This window comes from Saimiri boliviensis, chromosome 7 (genome assembly GCF_048565385.1).
Source record: "Saimiri boliviensis isolate mSaiBol1 chromosome 7, mSaiBol1.pri, whole genome shotgun sequence".
Taxonomy (NCBI): Eukaryota; Metazoa; Chordata; class Mammalia; order Primates; family Cebidae; genus Saimiri; species Saimiri boliviensis.
Genome location: NC_133455.1, coordinates 86965072 through 86990595, shown reverse-complemented (window position 1 = coordinate 86990595; position 25524 = coordinate 86965072). Strand labels below are relative to the sequence as shown.

The 25524-nt window shown below is 39.1% G+C and overlaps 1 protein-coding gene across 5 annotated transcripts in view; it reads right to left on the bottom strand.

Moving 5' to 3' along the window:
* The window catches only part of IRAG2 (inositol 1,4,5-triphosphate receptor associated 2), a 107725-nt gene that overhangs the window by 20032 nt on the left and 62169 nt on the right, over positions 1-25524 (bottom strand). For all 5 annotated transcript variants that reach the window (XM_074402929.1, XM_074402926.1, XM_010337315.3 and 2 more), the window contains 10 exons: positions 24524-24671; positions 21561-21642; positions 11109-11155; positions 10937-11001; positions 10688-10783; positions 7576-7646; positions 2904-2961; positions 839-902; positions 726-753; positions 38-178 (listed from right to left, as the gene is read on the bottom strand). In XM_074402929.1, the coding sequence (XP_074259030.1) occupies positions 38-178; positions 726-753; positions 839-902; positions 2904-2961; positions 7576-7646; positions 10688-10783; positions 10937-11001; positions 11109-11155; positions 21561-21642; positions 24524-24671 (800 nt within the window). The remainder of the gene's footprint in view (positions 1-37; positions 179-725; positions 754-838; positions 903-2903; positions 2962-7575; positions 7647-10687; positions 10784-10936; positions 11002-11108; positions 11156-21560; positions 21643-24523; positions 24672-25524) is intronic.

Here is a 25524-nt window from a genome sequence, read left to right as displayed (position 1 = left end):
CACCGTGCCTGGCTAGACCAAATGTTCTGATTCTCACCTCTAATAGTTTTAAACAGTTAGTTATTTCTTTCTTCAAATTTTCTTCTGCCAAGTCACGGGACCTCTCTTCAAGCTTCACTCTCTTCTCCAAGGTAAACCAGTCACACTTAAATCCCAAAGATAATCTGAGAAATTCTGCCTGTTGTCAAAATAACGTGAGGGTGAGGAGAGAAAAATGAATGTGGTCAGATGTTTCTGTTTAAAGCTGTTTTATACAGACGCAACATAATGCTGACATGCACAGGCTTCACCTGTACAGAGTCACTGCCAAGCCAAACAGCCACTGACCATAAGAGAGCTTGTGCAATAGCATGAAGTGACTGTAGCAGGTGAGTCTGGAACTTTTTTTTTTTTTTTTTTTTTTTTGAGATGAAATCTCACTCTGTCACCAGGCTGGAGTGCAATGGCATGATCTCAGCTTCCTGCAACCTCTGCCTCCTGGCTTCAAGCGATTCTTCTGCCTCAGCCTCCTGAGTAGCTGAGATTACAGGCATGCACCACACCCAGCTAATTTTTTGTATTTCTAGTAGAGACGGAGTTTCACCATGTTGGCCAGGATGGTCTCGATGTCCTGACCTCATGCTCCACCTGCCCCGGCCTCCCAAAGTGCTAGGGTTACAGGTGTGAGCCACCACGCCCAACCTGGAACACTTTTTTAAAAGGAAAAAAATTTGCTTTAAACTCACCTCAACCTCCTTCTCATTAGCAGAAGTGCTGTAGGATAAGATAAAAAACATATTCAGACATAATACAACAGAAAAATAAAACATGTTAACAAGCTACATGAAGAAGCACTTACTTGTCACTTTGTCTAAAGTTAACTGATTTCACAGTGGTTACAGGAAGAGGGGAAACCGCAGAGTCTGTTAAAAGACAATAAAATAGTATTTGGGTAAAAAGGCTTAACATGTAAAAGCATGTCTGATCTAATGTTATATCTCCACTAAACAAAGGTGTTTCATTTAAATGTGTCTGAGATGAGAGCCAGCTAATAATGTGTGCACTTGAATTACGTTATGCTAAGCTACTGGGATAAAAATGACATTAAAATCATTGGTTTATACCTCAGCATGTGAATAGTCTTTCAGACTTAAAGATGTGTCAGAATCAAGCAACAGCCCAATTTGTTCCCTTTGCATTTGCATGGTTTTTTTTTTTTTTTTTTTTTTTTTTTAATATATGAAGTCTTACTCTTGCAGTCCAGGTTGGAGTGCAATGGCACAATCTTGGCTGACTGCAACCTGGGTTCAAGTGATTCTCCCGCCTCAGCCTCCTGAGTAGCTGGGATTACAGGCACCCACCACCACACCTGGCTAAGTTTTATATTTTTAGTAGAGATGGGGTTTCACCATGTTGGCCAGGTTGGTCTCGAACTCCTGACCTCAGGTAATCCACCCACCTTGGCCTCACAAAGTGCTGGGATTACAGGCGTGAGCCACCATGCCTGGCCTACATGTTTGTTATACTTGATCCCATGGCAAAAGCCTAAACCTCCTACTGGTATCCTGGTTCTTCTTTGGATCAAGGTTTTATTAGCAGTAGCAAGAACAGTAGTAGTAATAATACTGGTAACAATAACAGTGACAATAAACATGGCATCAACCATGGCTTTATTATATTGCCAGGGCCAGAGCAAAGCAGTTCACACATATGATTTTATGACAACTTTACCAAGGACAATGCATTAGTTATTAAGAGCATTGGATTTAAAGCCAAACAAACTTGGTTTAAATCCGAGCTTTGATTCTTACAGTTAAGTGATCTTGAACAAGTCACAAACTTATTAAGCCATCTACAAGATAAGATTGATAATTTTTTTTTATAATAGTAGCTAACTTTTATGAGAACTTTTGTGCCAGGCACTTTTCTTTTTTTAACTCTGTTGCCCTGGTTAGAGTGCAATGGAGCAATCGTGGCTTACTGCAAGCAACCTCCACCTCCCGGGTTCAAGTGATTCTCCTGCCTCAGCCTCCTGAGTAGCTGAGATTACAGGCACATGCCACCATGCTCAGCTAATTTTTGTATTTTTAGTAGAGGTGGGGTTTTGCCATGTTGGCCAGGCTGGTCTTGAATGCCTGACCTTGTGATATGCCTGCTTCAGTATCCCAAAGTGCTGGGATTACAGGCGTGAGCCACCGCACCTGGCCTGTGCCAGCCACTTTTCTAAGTGCTTCACATATATTAATTTAATCAATCCTCACAGTGAACCTTCTGTTGTAGATATTTTATTGTTCACATTTTACAGGCTACATAACTGAATGACAGTTTACCACTTCACATAGTATTTGGAGGACTAAATAAAACTAGGCACATGAAATTAGCCTAGTTCTTAGCCTAGAATATATTCTCAATTAAGTGTACTTTTCTTCTCTTCATTTTCCTCTTGCAAATGAGAAAACTGAGACTTGAAAATAAATAACTTTCCAGAATCACAAAGCTAGTCCAGAGGTTGATCCCCATGTAGAATCTATATGACTCCAAAGCCTGAACTCTGTTCACTATTCCATCCTAATGGAGATAGGCAAAGGAGGAAAGCATACTAGCACTTATTCTGTAAATAGTGGCTTTACTTTTAGATGGGATACTAAAAAAGAACTCAAAGGAGAGCACAGCATTTGCTATCAGTATTGCCTTGGTCCTTAGTTCACAGTAGAGCACGAGTTATGACAAGTTTTCTGGGACCAAACAGTCAACGTGGCTTTTTAAAAGTGATACCAATGGAATCAATAATTGGTCCTATTTGCTGACCTTATCTAGAGATGCAGAATTTGTAGGTGACATACCTTTCCTCAGACAGATTTCACCCACAAAAATAGCAGCCGAGAACAAAAGTTCACATGGGGATTAAGAGGAACACTCCTTACCTCCTGAAGCACGTTCTTTTTTATGTTCTTCTATTGTTTCTGGTTTCTCTTTGGCTTCCTAAAATCATAAGGAGATTTTTATTTCTGTACATAGAGTGGAAATCCTTCATAACCAGTCATTTTCCTACTTCCTGTCCTCTCCTAAGCCTATTCTGACAAAAGCACTCTACAACAGCACTCCCCAATCTTTTTGGTACTGGGGACCAGTTTCCTGCAAGATAATTTTTCCGTGGGGGTGGAGTGGCAGTGGGGTGGGGGGAAATAGTTTCAGGATGAAACTGTTCCACCTCAGATCATCAGGTGTTAGATTCTCATAAGAAGCATGAAATTTAGATGCCTCGTTTGCATAGTTCACAATAGGGTTTGTGCTCCTATGAGAAGCTAATGCCGCTGATTTGACAGGAGGCGGAGCTCCGGTGCTCCCTGGCCTGCTCTCACCTCCTGCTGTACGGCGCAATTCCTAACAGGCCACAGATGGGTTCTGATCCCTGGCTCAGGGGTTGAGGACCCCTGCTCTATAGTATTTAAAGCTGTTAAGAAGGAAATAAAATTGGCTGCAAGGGGGCTTCCAATCTATTTGAAGCAAAAACATGAAAAGATGCAAACATGACACGAATTACAACAATGCAAACCAGGATTCATTGCCAAATAAATAAAATAAATAAACAAGTGCTTTGAATAGGAAAGAGATGGCCAGGCATGGTGGCTCAAGCCTGTAATCCCAGCACTTGGGTGGTTCACCTGAGGTCAGGAGTTCAAGACTAGCTTGGCCAATATGGCGAAACCCAGTCTCTACTAAAAATACAAAATTAGCAAGGTGTGGTGGTGTGGGCCTATAATCCCAGCTACTCAGAAGCTGAGGCAGGAGAATCGCTTGAACTCGGGAGGCAGAGGTTGCAGTGAGCTGAGATCATGCCATTGCACTCCAGCCTGGGCAACAATGTGAGATTCCATCTCAAAAAAAAAAAAAAAAAAAAAAGGCAGGAGAGTGGCACCATGACACCATGACTTGGACTAGCACAAGGAACATGCCGCAGATTGGTGAAGAAGTAGGACTGGATGGCTAAAGAGGTAAGGTATAGGTGATACAGGGCTATCACATGTGGCTTTCTAGATAGGTTTTTGGAGAAATTGTGACAAAGATGGCTGCTAAGACAGTGTTATGTTAGGCTTTTAGTGCATATAGATGTGTTTTAAGGTCACATAACGAGTCGTGTGTGGCTGCTGTTTCCAGTTCTTCCTCTTCCATTCATGATCAATTACCTACTCCACCCTTTTAGGCAACACTCCAAAGAAAGTGTTCTCATGAGCTATCTGAATTCCTATTGCCAAATCCCATGGCTAATTTTCAGTCTTGATCTTACTTGACCTTACTATAGCATCTAAAATGATCTATACATCCCTTCTTGAAGGGTTTTTCCCCTCGATTTCCCTCTTATGATGCCCCAGCCCCGCATCACTACAACAGCCCCTTCTCAGTCTCCTCTGCCTTCTCTAGTAGCTATTGTTAGCCACGATTCCTTTATCTTCAATGCTCCCTTCCTTCCTGCCACAGTCCCTGGGAAATCTCATCCACACACTTGGGTGTTTGCTGGTAACTCACAAATATGTGTCTGCTTTCAAAAGCTGCACAGGTGAGTTTATGAATATGGATGTGTAGCCACATATAAAATCTCCAGACTACTGATGTCTCAGATCAGTCTGAAATTTGACTTGTCTGAAACTGATCTTATTTTACCCCACAAATTCTACTGTGTAGTCACATATAAAATCTCCTTACAGACTATTGATGACTCATATCAACCTGAAGTTTGACTTGTCTGAAACTGATCTTATTTTATCCCACAAATTCTACTCTTCCTCCTCTTCCTCTACTGTCATATTATTCTACTCACTCTGTAGGTTGAGCCATCAGCCTGGGCATCTACGTTTTCCCTTACCCCTGACATGACATCATCCTCTGTGAATTCTACTCCTTAATAGTTCTCAAATGTATCTCCTCTTCTGCACCTTCACTAAATTCATACTACCTTCATCTCATCTAAATTATTGCTGTAATATTCTAACCAGTCCCACCATCTCTAATGGCAAATTGATCCATTATTTTAAAAAGTGTCTTTATGTCTTTATTTTTTTGAGATGAGAAGGAATTTTCTCAGAAGAGTCTACTATGAAATGCTATAGGACTTGAATTTTCCTCTGTTCATTTTTTCCTAGGGACAACCATTTTCAGCATAGGTACTAGCCAACGCTATATACTACTCCTACCTTTACAGCTGGCCCTCTGGATGTGTGGGTTTGCATCTATGGATTTTTAAAAAAATGTAGTTAGGTCAACAATGGTTGTATCTGCACTGAACACACAGATTTCTTTTCTTGTCATTATAACTATTTACATAGCATTTACACTGTATTAGGTATCATAAGTAATCTAGAGAGGATGAAAAGTAGATAAGAGGATGTGTTAGTAATACAAGATAGGGGTACGGAAGTGCTGGATAGAGAAAGGCAGGGTCCCTGGTAAGGGTTCCACCCTCAGGCCTGTGCCCACAGACCTAAATGAGAACAAGCACTCCTATTTTTGTGCCTTAATGTTGCATTTTCGAAGACCACTCTGGCTCACCACACCCCTCATCCTGTGACAACATAAACCTGGGACCTTAGCGGGCACACAACACCAGCAAACTAGGACACTGGCAGACTGGCAATGGTGGAATGACATGGCAGAGAAAAAGAGAATAGGAGGGATGTCTGGACACCAAGGGGATTTCAGCCTGGGACAGTCAGGGAAGAGTATGGCCTCTGGGCAGCCTGACTCCAGGGGAATAGCACCTTCCCACTCCATCCCCTCTTCCAGCTCCCCATCCGTCTCACTGAGAGCCACCTCCACTACTCAATAAACCTTGCATTCATCCTTCCAGCTGGTGTGTGATCTAATTCTTTTGGGACACTGGACAAGAGCTCAAGATGCAGAAAGCTGTCACATTGGCCTTCTGTCCTTGTGATAAGGCCGAGGATCCATTGAGCTAATTAACACACAAACTGTCTGCAGATGGCAAATCTGAAAGAGCTTTGTAACACACACCCACTTGGATTTTGGAAATCACAGACGCTTACCCCTAGACACTACCTGGGGCCAGAGCCCAAAAGCCCTCACCCTGGCCTCTAAACCTGCCGGTCTGCATGCTCCTCCTAGGGGTTTGTGCTGTGGGGTGACCAAGCAGGCAAGCCACACCACTGTTGCACGTCCTGCAAGGAGAATCAGGAAACTCTCCCGTTTCATTAGGTTACATGCAAATACTATGCAATTTTATATAAGAGACTTGGGCATTCTCTGATTTTGGTATCTGAGACAGTCTTGGAATCAATCCCCTGTGGATTACGAAGGACACAAATGACATCATGTCATTGTTCCAAATCACATATCCAATCATTTAACTAGCTTCAGAATGAAATGATGAAAAATTCTCATCTACTTTCCTGCTCCAAGTCTGTGCCATGGCCTCCTCTTAACTTGAGTTATCTTGTATGGGTTTCTGTTTTTCGCAACCAAGTACATAACTAGAACGATGCTTGTATGTTGAGAAGAAATTAACAATACACACACAGAAACACACACACACACACACACACACACACACACACAAACTCCACACATACAACAGAGAGACCAAGATATAAACAAGATCCTTGAAGAATCATGGAATTGGATCTGTAGCTACTCATAAATGATTATTAATTCATAGACATGGAAATAAGTCTTCTCTCTCTCTTTCTTTTTGAGACAGGGTTGTGCTCTGTTGCTCAGGCTGGGGTACAGTGGTGCAATCATGGCTCACTGCAGCCTAAACCTCCTGGGCTCAAGTGATCCATCTGCCTTGGCCTCCCATATAGCTGGGACAACAGTCATGTACCACCATACCCAGCAGATTTGTTTTTATGTTTTGTAGAAACAGGGTCTCCCTATGTTACACAGGCTGGTCTTAAACTCTTAGGTTCAAGCAATCCTTCCACCTCAGTCTCCCAAAATGCTGGGATTACAGGCATGAGCCATCACTCTGGCCCTAATGAGATTTTTCTTTAAGGAAATAATTTAATTCTTTTCTCTAATAATTTCCAGCTATCCTTATGTTTTGTAGAGCTTTACTATGCAACTGTAGAACATTCAATGCCACTCACACGGTACCTCCTCCGTGACATGTTTTCTGGCCTGCAATCTCAAGCATTTTTCCTTTCAAATCACAAAACACACTCTAATTATTGAGTAATTATCTGTTTCTTCACCTGATTAGAACATATCATTAGGATAGATATCATTGTTTTATTCAAATTCATTTATTAATGCATTCATTTATTTAAGCAGTCCTCTACAGACAAATAGCTTGTTTCCAATTGACTTTTGATGAATAAATGAGTGAGTGAATGAATGAATGATAAATCAAGTTGGAGCTTGGAGGTCCTAGCTCTGACTCTGTTGTGTGACCTTGGACAAGTCACAAAAACACTTTAGCCTCAACTACTTCACCTATAAAATATTAAATTATATGAATTTCATAATATTTCGAAAGGATAAATGAGATAATACTTTTAAGAGTACTTTGTAAACTTAAAGGGACAGTTCTACCATTGTAAGATATTATCATCTTTGTTGTGAACATGCATATTTCCTTACCAGATTTAATACGGTTTTATCCTTACTCGTAGAGTCTTGGAATGCAGTAATATCATGAGCTGGACTTGTGCCTATGAGAAACAGGAAACACACAAAACAGTTGGGGGGAGCAGGAACAAGTAAGAGGAGAAAATAGTGAGGGTGGCAATAGGACTGACCCGTAACTGACAAAGTTCTTAACATATGAGACAAATTATGAACTACACAAAATGTATATGTGCCCATTGACTCAGAATTGGGATGGAGCAGCTATGGCCAGAGAAGATGTCTTAAAAGAAATGAATGTCTGTATAAATGGCTTTCAAAGAGTAGGATTTTTTAAAAAATCCCTTTTTAGGCTGATGCTGTGTTTTTTAATGGAACACATTACTGGCATAATAAAAAATGGATGGCAGAAAGATGAACAGTTAGTAACTTAGTAGCTTTTTAAATAGTTTTACAAGTCTTCTTTCAAAATTATATATGTAAGGCTGATAATAAAAAGTAGAATATCCTTCTAAAACACGGTACCTTTGTAAATAAAATGTCATGAAACAAAGAAGAAAAGATGCACTTTTAACTTGTGCCATTCCTTTTGGTAATTTCTGTTTATTTTTATGTACTTTATTTGTACTGATATGTACCGGATAATTATTCTCCTGTTTACTCAATCCATTGTCCTACATTTAGTTCACTGCAGGCACAAAGGTCAGCAGATACAAATATGGTTTAGTATTTAAAGCGTGTATTATATTTGTAAAATTTATATGGAAATAAGAATAAAATGGTAAGCAGTTTCTTCAAAGCTATACAATTTTTTTCCCTATGAAAATTTTTAGTTCCTTTTTTTTTTTTTTTTTTTTTTTTCAGAGGGTCTCACTCTGCTACCCAGGCTGGAGTGCAATGACTCGATCTCAGCTCACTGCGACCTCTGCTTCCCAGGCTCAAGCGATCCTACCACTTCAGCCTCCCAAGTAGCTGGGACTGCAGCCATGCACCACCATGCTCAGCTAATTTTTGTATTTTTTGCAGAGACAGGGTTTCACCATGTTGCCCAGGCTGGTCTTGAACTCCTGAGTTCAAGAAGTCCTGCTGCCTCAGCCTCCCAAAGTTCTGAGATTATAGGCATGAGCCACATGACCAGCCTTTATTTTAATTTAAAAAAGTTTTTAGGGCAAATAGTAGATTCATACAGTTCATCAATCAAAGAGTGTAAAAATCTTTTCCAGCGAAAATGTTTCCTCCCATCCATGACTTCCAGAAATCCAGTTTATCTCCCTAGACACAATGTTACTAATTTTTGTCTAGTTTTCCAGGGACATTTTACGCATACATAAAAACTTTTTCTTCGAGACCAGCCTAGGAAACAGTGAGACCCCATCTTCACTTTTTTTTTAATTAGTCAAACATGATGACTTGCACCTGTAATCCCAACTACTGAGGAAACTGGGACAGGATAAGGGCTTGAGCCCAGGACGTCGAGGCTGCAGTGAGCTATGATTGTAACACTGCACTCCAGCCTGGGCAACAGAGCAAGGCCATCCCCACCTACACCAAAACCCAACTTTTTCTATCCTTTTTTAACAAAATTTTGTTCACTATCCATAACATTCTGTACTTTTCCCCCCAAGAAACAGTAGTCCTTTTATATAATTGCAAGAAAAAAGTCTCCTTATTTATGTTTTTATGCCTGCAAATTAGTATTCGATTACATGGATATGCCAAAACATAATCTTCTGTTGGTAGAAATTCTAACTTGTTTCTCACATTTTGTCATTATAGATAACGCTGCAATATATAAGCTTTTGCATATGTCATTTGGGATGTGTATACATATTATCTATAGGATAAATTCCTGGAAGATGAATAGTTGTATCAATGGATATATACTTTTAACATTTTGATAGCGACTGGAACATTTTTCTTCATATTACAGTACCCCCCATCCAAGGTTTCACTTGCTGCGGTTTCAGTTACCTACTGTCAACCATGGTCTGAAAATATGACCTACAATAATATATTTTGAGAGAGAGAGAAAGACCACATTCACCTAACTTTTCTTACAATATATTGTCAAAATGGTTCTATTACTAGTTCTTGTTGTTAATATCTAATTAACAAATTAAACTTATTGTAGGTATGTCTATATAGGCAAAAACATACTGTATATAGGGTTGGGCACTATCATTAGTTTTGGGAAGCCACTGGGGGTCTTGGAATGCAGCCCCAATGAATAAAAGGGGACTGCTATAGTTATAACACAAAGTTACATTTCCTACGGCACTTTTCTTTTGCCCTTCCAACTTTACCAACAGAGTATAATCAAACTTGTGCATCTCTGTCTATACAATAGGTGAAAAATGGAACCTTGGTGTATCTTCACTTAAAAGATGTACTTATTCGATGTGAGATGGAATACAAAGACATTCTGTAATTAACCCATGAAATGAATTCCATTTCTGCAATTTTGTGACTATTCTAGTTTGGCACCTACATCTCAAACTTAAATGTTGACTTTAAACAATGCAATGAATTTTCCTCAATTGACTTTTTTTTTTTTTTTTTTTTTTTTTTTTTTTTTTTAGTGGGAATTAGAGCCTATTCCTCCCATGAATGTTTACTAAAGTGGTGTCTCACTGAGAATGGTCAAGAATAACTATTTTGTTTTCAGAGTCAAGTAGCAGAAAAGGACCTAACAAACCACCTGGTTAGTCCTTTTGCCTCTGGGTAGACCGTGGCTAATTGCTCCATCCTTCTAACCTGATAAATTTGAACTAGGATTCCAAGAATTTCCTAAGCAGGTGATGTTTCTTCTGTGCCACAGCTGAAAACCAGTAAATTCTAGTCAATCTTTGCCATAGGAAATATTTGTCCTGTTACAATATATCATAATTTTTGTTCTGCCTATAAAATTGAAAACAAAAATGGTACCATCCTTATATGTGAAGCCCATGGTTAGTTACCACTTAGACTTCTTTTCTGCAGACTACATGTTCAAAATTATTTTATAAGAATTATTTTACGAAAAAATAATATTAATATTATTGAGCTAGTGTGGATAGCTGCTTCACTAGCTTATAGACTTGGTTAGTGTTTAGAATGAAAATGATGCTTATACCTGTCAACATTTTACCTTGGGCCTTTATCATCGGAGAAGCTGATCTTGTATCCTCCTCTTTCTTACTGTCAAGGTCACAAGTAGCCATATTCAGAATTTCTAATCCAGGATCTGTCAACAGGAAGAAACAAATGGTGTGAATACTATGCAAAAAGAGTATTTGCCTACGTTCTCATTTGTACACACCCCAGCAGGCCACAGGACTTCAGGCTGAAAGCTATAATACTAACACTCTATTTTAATATTATTTCCAAATCCACTTACCACTTGAAGTTATAGTACTGTCTGTCGATGAAGTGGGTCTGGGTAACGGTAGTGATGAATGTTCCCTGCCAAAAAGATAGCAAAAATATTTTGGAGTGTCAGGTCCAAATAATTCTCTTAAAACCAATGAAATATGCATACGAATTCACAAACACAACACAAACAGGCAAACCTGGACTGCAGCAGGCTCTCAGAACACACGCGTTCAACACCATTCTCCTTAAAGAAAAAGAAAGGAGACACAGGTTCAACGATTTGACATTTTCCATTCCAAAGAAGTTGTTTTAAGCAAACATTTTCATACAATTCTAAATGAACCCATATTTACTCTGCTCTTTTGGAAATTATATGGGAATGGGACGGTATAAGGCAGATGGATATACACACTTCCTCAAAGCTGTATTTACCCAAAAATCCAATACTAAGTATATTTACAAGTCTGATATTTAAAGAAAACCTGATAAAAATTTTGGGCAAAACAAATTCTAAACTCAAAGGGCAGATAGGGTTTATTTCATAAACTTAAGTTTTCTTTAAACAGAAAATTTTACAAGGGCATAAAACATTTCTATGTGTGTGAATATTACTCAACCTAAAATTTTTGACCTGGTGATTTTAAAACTGATCTCAGTTTTCTAGTTAGAAAGATCATGCATTTCAAACTTAATCAGTTTCTCAAAGATCTGAAGGATTACATCTAAATCAGCACCTACTACTTGATGCCCAAAAAGAGCTTATCAAAATTATAGTCCCAGTCTGCCAGGGCAAGTGTTTGAAAGTTTCACATGAACCTCTTAATTTCTACAAGGAATTCCTATTTTGGGGGTAACTTTAAGGCATTAAGGTTGTACAACTTTCTTTTTCAAAAAATACAGTGAGAACATAGTTTCCTTTCTAATAACAAGCTTTTCTAGTATATTATTTTAATTATTTGATTTAGTCCAGAAAATAAACTGAAATTCAATAAATTAAAACTGAAATCATTCAGACATATCGAAAGCCTGAACAAGGTAAAAAGAAGGCATTTAGGCATTTAGGTATTCCATAATCAAGCAGAACTTATTAACTGTCACAACCAACAATCGATACCCCTGGGGGAATATTGTATATCACACACGGTATTTAGAATCATTCCGAGAAAGTAACTCCCATAGTCACAGACAACTACAGGTTTACTAAGGGTTTGCTGAATTTGTATTTACCCAATACAATGACAGCAACTTATATAGGTTTAGCACATTAAAATTTACGAGAGCCCTTTAATGTATCATCTCATTTAATTCTCCCAACAACATTAGTAGTAGGTTTTAGCAAGAAAAGATTTACTTATTGCAGGTAATGAAGTGAAGGCCAGTAAATAAAGTAATTTCCTGAGACCAGTCAGAATGGTGGAGCCAGCTTTCAAACACATATCGAACTAAATATTGTGTGCTCTCCACTGTAAACAAAACCAACTTGGGCATACCCTAACCCAGGCTACTGGAGAGGAAAAGACTTTTCATGATTTTACTATAAACTTTTAAGATATTCACCTCACATGTTTAGAAAAATCCACAATAAACTTGCAAAGCAAGAATTTATACCTAACACTCCTGTATCAGTGATGTTGGTCAACCTTTTTAATTTCATTTTGTCTCTGCCTTAAATGACTTTGGGTCAGATCATACATGACTGAAGCTCCTCAAGACATCAGTTTAATTTAATTCAACAAACTTTCATCCAAATCCCACTTTGTGCTAGGAACAGTGACAAGGGTTAAAGATGATATACAAAACCACTGTTCTTGTCCTGAAGAAGCATGTAGGCCAGACAGGGAGAGAAATATATAATACAAGCCCTACTCTATAACTTACAAGCAACATGCCACAGAGGAAAGTAATATGCACAGAGCAGAATTAACAGATTGGGGATATCTGAATTTTTATTATTATTATTTTTTTGAGACAGATCTTTGCTCTGTCACCAGGCTGGAGTGCAATGGTGCAATCTTGGCTCACTGCAACCTCTGCCTCCTGGATTCAAGCAATTCCCCTGCCTCAGCCTCCCAAGTAGCTGGGACTACAGGCACATACCACCATGCCCAGCTAATGTTTTAGTAGAGACAGGGTTTCACCATGTTGTCCAGGATGGTCTCGATATCCTGCCCTCCTGATTCGCCTGCTTCGGCCTCCCAAAGTGTTGGGATTACAGGCGTGAGCTACCACGCCTGGCCTGAATTAAATTTTAAAGAGAAATTGTACCTTAAATTGTAATTGCCCTATTTTAAAAATATTTAAATAAATTGTATTGGTAATTTGTATACGTTTATTTAACTATACTGTTATGTGTGTAATGAGCCAGGCATGGTGGCACATGCCTGTATTCTCAATACTGTGGGAGGCCGAGGTGGACGGACTGTTTGAGGCCAGGATTTTGAGAACAACCTGATCAACATGACAATAGCCCATCTCTACTAAAAACAATAGCAGGGCACAGTGGCACACACCTGTGATCCCAGTTACTTGGGAAGGTGAGACGGGAGGATTGCTTGAGCCCAGGTGGTTGAGGTTGCAGTGAGCTGTGATCTTAGCACTGCACTCCAGCCTGGGTGACAGAGCAAGATCTTGCTTTACAAAAAATAAAAAAAGAAAACAAAAGAAAGGAAGCTATAAAAATTGGAGAAAACTAAATATCCTTCAGTTTTATTGAGTGTAACATTTCATAAAAATCAATAAGAATTGATTTCTTAATAATAATAAAGGTTAATATTCTAACACATATAAAAACATTGTTATTATGTGTGGCATGAAATAACATTTATTATTACACTATAACTAAAAAACACTGTTGTCAGAAAAGCCTTCATTTTGTATCTGTCAAAATTATGGATATTCATATTTAAGAAATATGAAAGAGAAAAAGAGAATGCAGTTCTTATTTTCTAATCCATTATACCAGTTTCCAGTTTGGTGAAAAGGGAGCACATCATTTCTGCAAACCTTTTCAAACAAAAAGTCTAATTATGATGTAAAGTCAAAGTAATAAATACAGTAAAAATACGGTTTGCCTCCATTATGTTACATATCAGCCACATTTGCTTTTATGCTCTGTGTTATGCCTTCTTTTGCCCTATGCCTTAGATGTGAAACACTGTAGTTAGAAGTCTTTCAATAAATACACATATTTATTGATTACAGAACTAATTATGTGATTTTGGAGAAATTGCCTATGTTTAGCAGCCATATATTACTACATTGTTCTGAAACAGTAGCAAGGTAAGCAACTGGATATTATTCTCAAATCACTCATCTTTATAAAACTCAGTGATCAGAAAACAACCCAATATACAACATATCCCAATCCTGAGTTTTCCTAAGTTTGGTCTAATGAGATTTTTTTTCTTCTTACACGAAAAACCAAAGTAAAGATTTTTTAAAAACGATCTGGTTTCAGATTTAGGATGGACAGTTCATGAAAACTGAAGATGAAGCCTTCAAAGGCTTGGGGCAAAAACTTTCCACAATTGGGCTCTTCCAGCTTCTAAAGTCACCTCTATTTAAACCAGCACACACCAACTGTGACAGCTGGACAGATCATGAGAAAGATAATCTACTAGATATAATTTAAAATCAATGAAAATCAAGCATAAGAAAGTTCAGATGAGAGATTTACTTACATGTAGAAGATTGGCTCAAGTCAATGAATCTAACACATGCCAACAGCAGAGAGCAGGGAGAACGCTCTTTCTGTCCAAGCCATTCAAATATTAACCTGCATAACATTTACATGAAAAATCCATGGTCCAGCCCATTTGCTTTTGACAGCAAGAGTCTAATGTAGGGTGAGGTAGCAAAGGTACTCATGGAAAAAATGAAACAGATTCTCCCATGGGCTGGGTCAGCAAACACAGGAGACACACACACACACACACACACACACAAACACGGCAGTATTATTTCAATATTTTGATAGAAGAACAACAATAAAAAATAACTTTTATGATTAATTGACCTAATCTCCTGGGATTACTTTATTTTTGCTCTTTCATATGAAATACTAAAATACAGATTTTGTGATCAGAAACCTTGTACTAATAAACATTTATGATTCCAATGTAATGTTCACTATTTGATCCAGTTTAGGCAACTGACGATAGTTAAATAAATTAATGTGATTTTCTGAGAATAAAAAAGTAACAAAAAGAGTCTATATAGACTTACTTCTGATTTGATTCAGTGTCTGTTTAAATGTCCCCAAAAGAGGAAGAATGCTAAGTTGAATTTTAAACAATTAGAACTACTGGAACCTAAACAAAGCTAAATTTGCTTATAGGTTTGCCTTTTTTTTTTTTTTTTTAGTCCTAACTAAAGTATACCACACCCTCAGATCTACAAGACACACCCACCACTTTCAGGTTCATTTATAATACAGTTATCAGTCAACTTCTACATGTTCCAATTTTGCAACTGGCAATGTTATTTGTTCTCCAAGGTTATTAATGCTGCACCCACACACAACTTGAAAGAACAGGATAAACCATGGCCAGAACATCTGAGATATTTTTAAATTGATCCTGTTCTTGGCCTTAATAAATCACCTCCTCCCAGTGATAGTGTATCTTAGACAAAAACATGTAATAACATGAAGGATAACTCAAAGAGAGACAAGACACTTAATATTTGGTATATGTAATTTTTTTTAAAAAGCCAAAAGAAAAACAGAGAAACTCATCTCCAGATCACTGGCCTGTTTCAAGATACCCTCTGCCTTCATGCTGCTGATAATTCTGATTCTGGGTGATATGAGCAGCTAGTTTTCTTTTTGAGCGCTTACTATGACCCAGGTATTCTGCACACATTACAGAGTATCTTGGTGGGGTCAGAGCTGAGACTGAAGTACAGTGGAAGGAAGAATCAATTTTGTTGTCACAGAACAGCGTGGACAACAAACCAAAAGAACTGCGGAGATGTGAGTGGTGAAACCAGCTTCTTTGCGCCACATTTTCTTGAGAGATTAAAAGTCTGCTTAGAAGCCACTAGTCACTGAGGCACAGGGATATATTCAGTATGCTCCTCTGGAGATTACTGGAAATGTCGGGAAGCAACTCCTTGAAAAGAAAGACTTTCTTAGTCATCAGCAAGTGGGGAAACAAGGCACACAGAGGCAGTGTCTTGCCTGTAAATATAACTGACCTACTTGGTCTTTTCCATGGACTGGTTAGGTCAGAAACAGTGATACAGATCTATGGAAATGTATGTATGTAACATATTTGTGAGTGTTTATTTGAATCCTCAAAAGAACTATGAAAATCAATGTCTTTCTTTCACGGGGACACAGCAAATTCACACAGGTTAGGCCATGTGTCCGAGTTCACACACCTAAGTAATAAAGTCAGACTTGAATCTAGGTATGCTTCGTTCTACAGCCTATGCTATGTGGGTAAAGATTCTAGGCCATTACTAAGAAAAATTTCAGGCAAATGCAAAAGTAGACAGAATTAAGTATCTAATGAATCCTGGTATATCCATCATGCAGATTCAACAATTACCAACCTATGGCCAACCTTGTTTGAAACTCTCACCCTCCAAACCTACACCTGCCTTGTTTTGAAGCAAATGCCAGACATCATAACATTTTTGTCCATAAATATTTCACAGTGAATCTCCAAAAGATAAGGACTGAAAATAATTTGTTTCCTTCTTTCCTAACTATACCCAAATATCCCAAATAAACTAATTTATTGGGTCAATAAAGAAGTTCTTTTTTCTTCAAGAATGTCCCAAACAGGGCTCCAAATTATTTTACTATGAGATGTTCTTTTTGAGACATTAATCTTGTTAGCATTCTCTACTCTCTCAAAAACCTGATTATGAATAATGATGTTCACTTTTATCTTTGCATTGTGCCTTCTGGAAAAGATATTAGAAGATAGCTTCCTCTGTGATTACGGGGAAGGAACAGAAAGTAAATCTCAAGTTCTTAGGAGCACCAGTCTAAAGAAACGAGTCAGAAAGCAGTAAGCTAGCTGAGTGCTCTCTCTCGGTGTTTTAAACAGACCTTGTAGTGAGTACAACCTAAATAAATAGGCATTCAACAAATATTAATGGCAGCTACTGTATGCAATCCTATGCAGGGTGCTACATGTGCGTGGCCAAATAAGGGCACTGTCCAGCCATTTTGTCACCTAATACACAAATAAATATAAGAAAGTAAGTAACTACAATGCAAACCAGCATACAGGTAACAAGAAATGGGGGGTGCAGAGAGTTGCGAGGGTCTCAAAGACGGGAATCTGCTTAGTTTTTTTCTAAGTGGGATCATTGAGAAACAAGGAAACAGGCCTGAAAACACGACTTTTCCAGAGTCACACAGAGGCCAACCCACAGAAAAACCTCATCTCCCCACTCGTAATTCATCATGATTTCCACCTCAAGAAGGACTGGATATGCTTGGATGTCAACATTTTATGCTACCACAAAAAAGTTTTTATAGGATTTTGAAATGGACCTTGACAGCTGAATAGAATTTTGACAAATGGAAACCATGTATTGTTCTGGGCAAAGAAAACAGCACAAACAGGTTTGTGTGATATATTCTGACAATATGAGCTACCTGATTTGGCTGAGGAACAGGCACAACCATACACAATGATGGGAAAATAAAGGTTAAAAAGATAGATGGCAACCAGTTTAGAGAGGGACTCAAATACCAAGTGAAGCTGTAATAAGGCTGTAGTGTAGAGATTGACAAAACCTTCATTTAGAGCTGAGGAATTAAGAAAACACCCATCATTTGGGGGGGTCCATTGGAATGATAAACGTATATTATGTTTTTAAAATAGTTTATATCTTATATTTACTCTAATTCCCTGTACTTTTTGCCAATGAGAATGCTTAGAAAAGCATTTTCTAAAGAGAGCTTTCTATTTGCTTACGAGACGATGTGAGTATAAAATGATGGGAGGAGGGGAGTTTCTCAAAAGACAAGGGGCAGAGGCAGAGAATACAGTTACCAGGCTGTCGAAATTCTCCAGTGGAGCAGAAACTGGGAATGGGAAGGTTGAGAATTCGTGGTATCAGTCACAAGGTACAGCCAACAGACTAATTCCAGGACTGTTGCAAACTCCAGAAGAAACAGCACAGAATACAGCAAGAAAACCTTCAGGAAACCTACAGGAGCATGTGATTGGAGGCTCGATTGTGATGTTAGCTCCTATTTTTTTTTTTTTTTAGATGGAATTTTGCTCTTGTCACCCAGGCTGGAGTGCAATGGCACAATCTCTGCTCACTGCAACTTCCACCTCCTGGGCTCAAGCAATTCGCCTGCCTCAGCCTCTTGAGGAGCTGGGATTACCGGTGCCTGCCACCATGCCTGGCTAATTTTTGTATTTTTAGTAGAGATGGGGTTTCGCTATATTGGCCAGGGTGGTCTCAAACTCCTGACCTCAGGTGATCCACCCACCTCAGCCTCCCAAAGTGCTGGGATACTGGCATGAGCTACAGCGCTGGGCCCAGCTCCTATTTCTTAATGAGTCTCAAGACCATAGACAAAACCATTCAGTCACATATCCTACCCAGAGTCAATTTGGAGGTCTTTTTACATATAAAAGGCAGTACATTTCTTAGCCAAAAAACCACTTTCAAGGTAACACTAAGTGATTATGATTAAAATGTCTAAATTAAGTGTAATAAGAGTGGTCATGAAAAAGGCATCCTTTGAAGCTAGACAAATCTGAATTTTAATCTCAGGTTTGCTACTTACTAATTGAGTGATTATGGGCAAGTTATTTAACTCCCTCAACTTCAGTTGCCTCCTTTGTAAAAAGCAGAGAATTGTGGAGAAGATTAATCACATGGCATGTGGAAATGGTTTTGTACAAAGTTCCTGGCACACAACTGATATTTGTTTCTTCCTCCTTCTTAGTAAAATCAGTGCCAGATAAAAGGGAAATTACTAATAACCAAACATCCTGTAAGCTTCCAAGTTCAACTTCCTTTACTAAAACTTTATAAAAAACTGCTATGTAAGAGCAAAATATATTTTAAAATTTTTGAATTTATATTTATTTTTATTTTTATAGATGAAATCTTGCTCTGTCACCCAGGCTGGAGTACAGTGGCACAATCTCAGCTCACTGCAACTTCCACGTCCTGGGTTCAAGCAATTCTCCTGTCTCAGCCTCCAAAGTAGCTGGGATTATAGTTGCTTACAACCACACCCAGCTAATTTTTGTATTTTTAGTAGAGATGGGGCTTCACCATGTTGTCCAGCCTGGTCTTGAACTGTTGAACTCAAGGGATCCACCCGCCTTGGCCTCCAGGTAAGAGCAAAGTAGATTTATTTCCTTTTTCTTTCTTTTCCTTAGCTACTCAACCAGACATGTATTTATGACCAACAACAACAACAACAACAAAACTGCCATACACACACTTAACAGGAAGAATAACAACAACTTGTACAATTCAACAGTAAAAAGAAATATAATCCCATCTTCAAAACGAGCTAAGGATCTGAGTAGACACATCTCTGAAGAAGTTATACAAACGGCCAATATATAGCTGAAAAGATGTTCAACATTATTAATTATTAGAGAAATGCAAATAAAAAATACAATGAGGTATCACTTTGCACCCACAGAGATGGCTTTAATAAAAAATACGCAAGTATTTAGTGAGGATACAGAGAAACTGGAATACTCATACACTGCTGTTGGAAATGTAAAAGGATATAGCCACCCTGGAAGTCTCTTCTGCAGTTCCTCAAAAACATTAAACATAGAGTTACCATCTGATGCAGTAGTTCTGCCACTGGAATACACTCAAAAGAATTAAAAACATATTTACATGGCCGGGCGCGGTGGCTCACGCCTGTAATCTCAGAACTTTGGGAGGCCGAGGCGGGTGGATCATGAGGTCAAGAGATCGAGACCATCCTGGTCAACATGGTGAAACCCTGTCTCTACTAAAAATACAAAAAATTAGCTGGGCATGGTTGTGTGTACCTGTAATCCCAGCTACTCAAGAGGCTGAGGCAGGAGAATTGCCTGAACCCAGGAGGCAGAGGTTGTGGTGAGCCGAGATCATGCCATTGCACTCCAGCCTGGGTAACAAGAGCAAAACTCCGTCTCAAAAAAAAAAAAACAACATATTTACACAAAAACCGATACACTAATGTTCTTAATAGTGTCACTTGCAATAGCCGAAAAGTAGAAACAACTCAAATACCCATCTGCTGATGCATGGAGAAACAAAATGTGGTGTGGAATCTACACAATGGAATATTATTCAGCCATAAAAATGAATGAAGTACTGATATCATGCTATGACATAGATGAACCTTGAGAACCTTATGCTAATTGAAAGAAGCCAGGCACAGGAGAGCACATATTGTATGATTCCCTTTATATGGGATGTACAGAATAGGCAAATCTTTAGGACAGAAAGTAGATTAGTGGTTGCCTAGAGCTGGGGGTTTGAGATAGGAGGAAATAGGGAGAGACTACCAATGGGTATGCAGTTTATTTCTGGGGTGATCAAAGTATTCTAAAATCGATCGTGGTGATGGTTGTACAACTCTTTGAATATACTGAAAGTCATTTAAGTGAATAATTTAAATTAGTGAATTGTCTGGTGGGTGAGTTATATCTCAATTAAAATATAAAAGAGTCCAGGGGTGGTGGCTCATGCCTGTAATCCCAGCACTCTGGGAGGCCAAGGCAGGTGGATCATGAGGTCAGGAGATCGAGACCATCCTGGCTAACACGGTGAAACCCCGTCTCTACTAAAAATACAAAAAATTAGCTGAGCATGGTAGTGCGCGCCTGTTGTCGCAGTACTCAGGTGGCTGAGGCAGGAAAATTGCTTGAACCCAGAAGGCAGAGGTTGCGGTAAGCTGAGATTGCACCACTGTACTCCATACTGGGTGAAAGAGCAAGACTCCATCTCAAAAAAAAAAAAAAAGAAAAGAAAAAAAAGAAAAAAAGAAAAAAAGTAAAAGAAAGAATAATGATGGACTGAAACAGAACTACCTGCTCCATTTGATTGAGATCACTAGGCTCACACTGCAGACTGAGAAAGGCAATCCAACCACATCTCAATGATGACCTAATTGACTTTCTCAGGTTATTTAGCGTTATTCTCTTCTTGGGTAGAAAAGTGGCATTAACACCTAAATTTGCCAATTAGTACATGACTAGTCATGGGCATGGCCCAGCTTTGTGGTCTTTTTGACAAAGGGGTACCAGCCCCTCAAAGATTATCCAGACTTGACCCCTATACTTGGAGAATCAACAGGATCTGAGGCTTCTTACAGTCAGTCATTAGTGAATTTAAGTCCCAAACCAGCCTGCCTCTCGAACAGAAATTGAGCCCACTTTATCGAAATCTCCTTTTGATTATATAATCCACAGTATATACAAAACACAGGGTAGAAAGCCATCAAATTAAATAATTTTTAATTTCTTGATTTCAATCTAAGGTTGCTATTTCTTATGCATCTGAATTTTGGGATAGCAGACTCAAACTTGCTATAAAAATATCCATAATACTTAAAAAATAAAAAAAAGAAAGTGAAAAAGAATACCAATAGAAGAAGAGCAGGATATGGTAATGCTGAAAATGAAACTAAAATCCAGTCCAATACTCACTTCCATACTCGGCTCATCATTCATCCTGATGCAGCCTGAGAGATTTGTTCCTTGGTTGGGGCCACTTGTGGGGCCTGGGCACCTGGCAGTAGAAAGGAGAGTTATTTACTTCAGGTGGAAAAACTGCAAATTTTAGCAGATACTAAACAATAACATAGTTCCCACTTCCCTACACCCACTCCCAATGTCATCAAATTTCTAATTAAGTTCATGGTTTAAGTAAGACATTATGAAAGAGAGTTCCTACCTCCATCAGACAGAGGTTACAAATAACAGAGAATCCAGCCAAAAATGAAAATGAAGCATTTGCAATTCAAAGCCAGCCTTCCTCATCCTCAATATAGAAGGAAAATTTTATTGAGGTAGATTAGGTCCTCACAAATTGCACTGACATTTCTGAATGTTTTCTAAGGAAGGTGAGTCTGTACACTTAAAAAGGCAGGTGCAAATGAGCACCAAAGGAGGATGGGGGCAGGGACAGATATAGGTTCCCAAAGGCTTGTTAACCTTGAACATGAAAGAAACAGAAATAGGATCAAAACCTGCCTAAGTTAACTTAGCAGGATGTCATTGATATTTTGTTCTATCCCCCCAGTTCCTGAGACAGAACTCCTAAAATCCTTGTAGACAGAGGTGCTAGGGGAATCTTTATTCTTACATTTTTGTCTCTGACCATGGTTCCTGATACACAGTGCCTAAGAACTTTGTAATTTCCTGAGTGATAGGTGTGTTCGATGCAGAGCTCCTGAATCTCCTGAAATTTCTTAGGTAGTAGGAGCATCTTCTGTTCTAAAGAGGTATCTCTTGGTGGGCTTCTGGATAGCCTTAGGATGAGGGGCTGGTTGCCAGGGGAACCAATCTGCAGTTAGAGGATTGAAACTTTCAACTTCACCCACCAAACTCCTGGGAGGGGAGAGGGGCTGAGCCGATCACCAATTGCCAATGATTTAATTAATTGTGTCTAGCAAGGCCTCCATAAAAACCCTAAAGGACAACACTTGGAAAGCTTCTGATTTGGTGAATTGAAACATAGCCATGTGCGGGGAAGATGACACACCCTAACTCCACAAAGACAGACCCTCCTGTACTTGAGACATTTTCAAACCTTTCTGACATACCTCTTCATCTGGCTGTTCATTTGTATCCTTTAAAATAGACTTTGCCACCTGGCACAGTGGCTCATGCCTGTAATCTCAGCATGTTGGGAGGCTGAAATGGGAGGATCACTTAAGTCCAGGAGTTCAAGACCAGCCTGGGCAACATGGAGAAACCTTGTCTCTACAAAAAATATAAGGCTGGGTGCGGTGGCTCACACCTGTAACCCAAGCACTTTGGGAGGCCAAGGTGGGCCGATCACCTGAGGTCAGGAGTTCAAGATCAGCCTGTCAAACATGGCGAAACGTTGTCTGTATTAAAAATACAAAAACCAGCCTGGTGGGATGGCATGTGCCTGTAATCCCAGCTACTTGGGAGGCTGAGATAGAAGAATCACTTGAACCTGGGAGGCGGAAGTTGCAGTGAACCGAGATCACACCACTGCGAATCTAGCCTGGGTACGAGAGTGAGACTCTGTCTCAAAACGAAAACAAAACAAAACAAAACAAAACAAAACAAAACAAAACAAAAATTAGCTGGGTGTGGTGGTGGGCACCTGTGGTCTCAGCTACTCAAAAGGCTGAGGTGAGAGAGTCACCTGAGCCCAGGAAGTCGAGGTTGTAGTGAGCCCAAATCACTACTGTACTCTAGTCTGGGTGACAGAGTGAGGCCCTGCCTCCAAAAAAATAAATAAAATAATAAATAAAATAGACTTTGTAGTAAGTGAGTAAATGTAAGTAAAGTGTTTCTCTAAGTTCTGTGAGCTACTGTAGCAAATTATTTGAACCCAAGAAGGGGGTCATGGGAACCCCCAATTCATAGAGAGGTGGTCAGAAGCACAGGTCACAGTCTGGGACTTGTAAGTGGTGTCTGAAGTAGGGGCCAACCTTGTGGGACTGAGCCCTTAACCTGTGGAATCTGAAGCTGTTCATAGGTAGATAATGTTGGAATTGAACTGAATTACTAGACGCCCATTTCATTTCTGCTGGAGAAGTGATGGGTGTGTGGAAAATTGCTTGGAGTGTGGGAAAAAAACTCCCATACATCTGGTATCGGAAGGGTGGCCTTGAGACTACAGTAGGAAAAAACACTCCATTGGTGAGTGTGCTTTTCCTTTAGATTGGAAGATTAGTCTATGTACTTAAAGAGGAAGAGGGTAGTGTGCAGGGAGAAGGAGAGGTTCCCAAAGATGTGTTAACCTTGAGTATGAAAGAAAGAGAATGATGATCAAAACCTACCTATGTTAACTTAGCAGTCTATGGTGTATTCCTAAAAATTAGAAACATCTTTGTCTAATTTGTCTTTTAAGCATTAGAGTGGATATCATGAAATTCAAGAAAAGCAAGAAGACTACACTCCAAGAAAACTACATCAATAACTTTATCTCAAAATTGTAAATTTTCAGCTGGGTGTGGTGGCTCATGCCTGTAATTCCAGCCCTTTGGGAGGTCAAGGAGGGTGGATCACTTGAGACCAGGAATTAAGAGACCAGCCTGGCCAACATGGTGAAACCCCATCTCTACTAAAAAGACAAAAATTAGCTGGGCATGAGGGTATGCATCTGTAGTCCCAGCTACTTGGAAGGCTGAGACATAAGAATTGCTTGAAATTGGGAGGCAAAGGTTGCACTGAGCTGAGATTGCATCACTGCACTCCAGTCTGGGCAAGAGAGCAAGATTCTACATCAAAAAAAAAAAAAAAAAAAAAAAAAAAAGAGAGAGAGAGAGAGAAATTGTAAATTTTCAGGAAGTTAGAGAACTTCCACAATAAAGATGTCATCTCAAGTCATAAAAATCCAATCAATTAAAAGGTAATGTGACTAGCTCACCCATGAGGAGTAGAGTAAATAAACTTTGCTCGCAACCTACTTGTGTTGTCTTGTTACATCCAAAGCACAGTCCTTTACTTCTCCGTATGTGGGCCTTTCACACAAAGCATGGATTCGGTTGGCTACACCTGAGAAGGGTGTTGATTCCAGAGTTGGAAATGCTGTAAAACTATCCAGAGATAAGGCATCTGCAGTAGAAAAGAAAAAAAAAAAATCAAAATAGAGACCAATTTCTGGTTCAAACTATATTGAAGCATGAAGTCTTTCCCTCTTGAGAGACTGAACCATTCTGAAAAAGTAAGTTAACCCACTTCTATTAACATTTTAACATAAACTCCCTTGATGCCTAGTCACAGGGGGTGAAAATGTCAAATGCTTAATTTTAACAAAGTGTTTGGGAATAATGATAGCAATATTAATATATATAAATATAAAATAATAATTTTAGTTCTGATAATATTAAAAATCATAATTTCAAAATTTTTTTAAGTATAGGAGAGGCCAGAAAACCTCTGCCACTAAGCAGCTAGAGGGATTAACAACACTCTATAGCCAGCAGGCAAAAATCCAGCCCGCTGCCTGATTTTGTAAAGTTTCACTGTGGCCAGCTGTGGTGACTCATGCTTGTAATCTCAGCACTTTGGGAGGCCAAGGCAGGTGGATCCCTTGAGCTCGAGAGTTCAGACCAGCCTGGGCAACATGGCAAGATCCCATCTCTATAAAAAATACAAAAATTAGCTGGATGTGGTGGCATGTGCCTGTAGTCCCAGCTACTTGGGGGTATAAGGCAGGAGAATCACTTGAGCCTGAGAGGTTGAGGCTGCCATGAGCTGTGTTTCTACCACTAAGTGACAAGCTGAGACCCTGTCTCAAAAAATTAAAAAGTTAAGTTTTACTGGAACATGGCTGCACCCATTTGTTCACACGCTGTCCATGGCTGTTTGTGTGATACAACACTAAAATTGAGTAGTTACAGCAGAAACTAAAATATTTACTATTTGGTCTTTTACAGAACAACTTTGCAGCCTCCAGAAGAGAAAA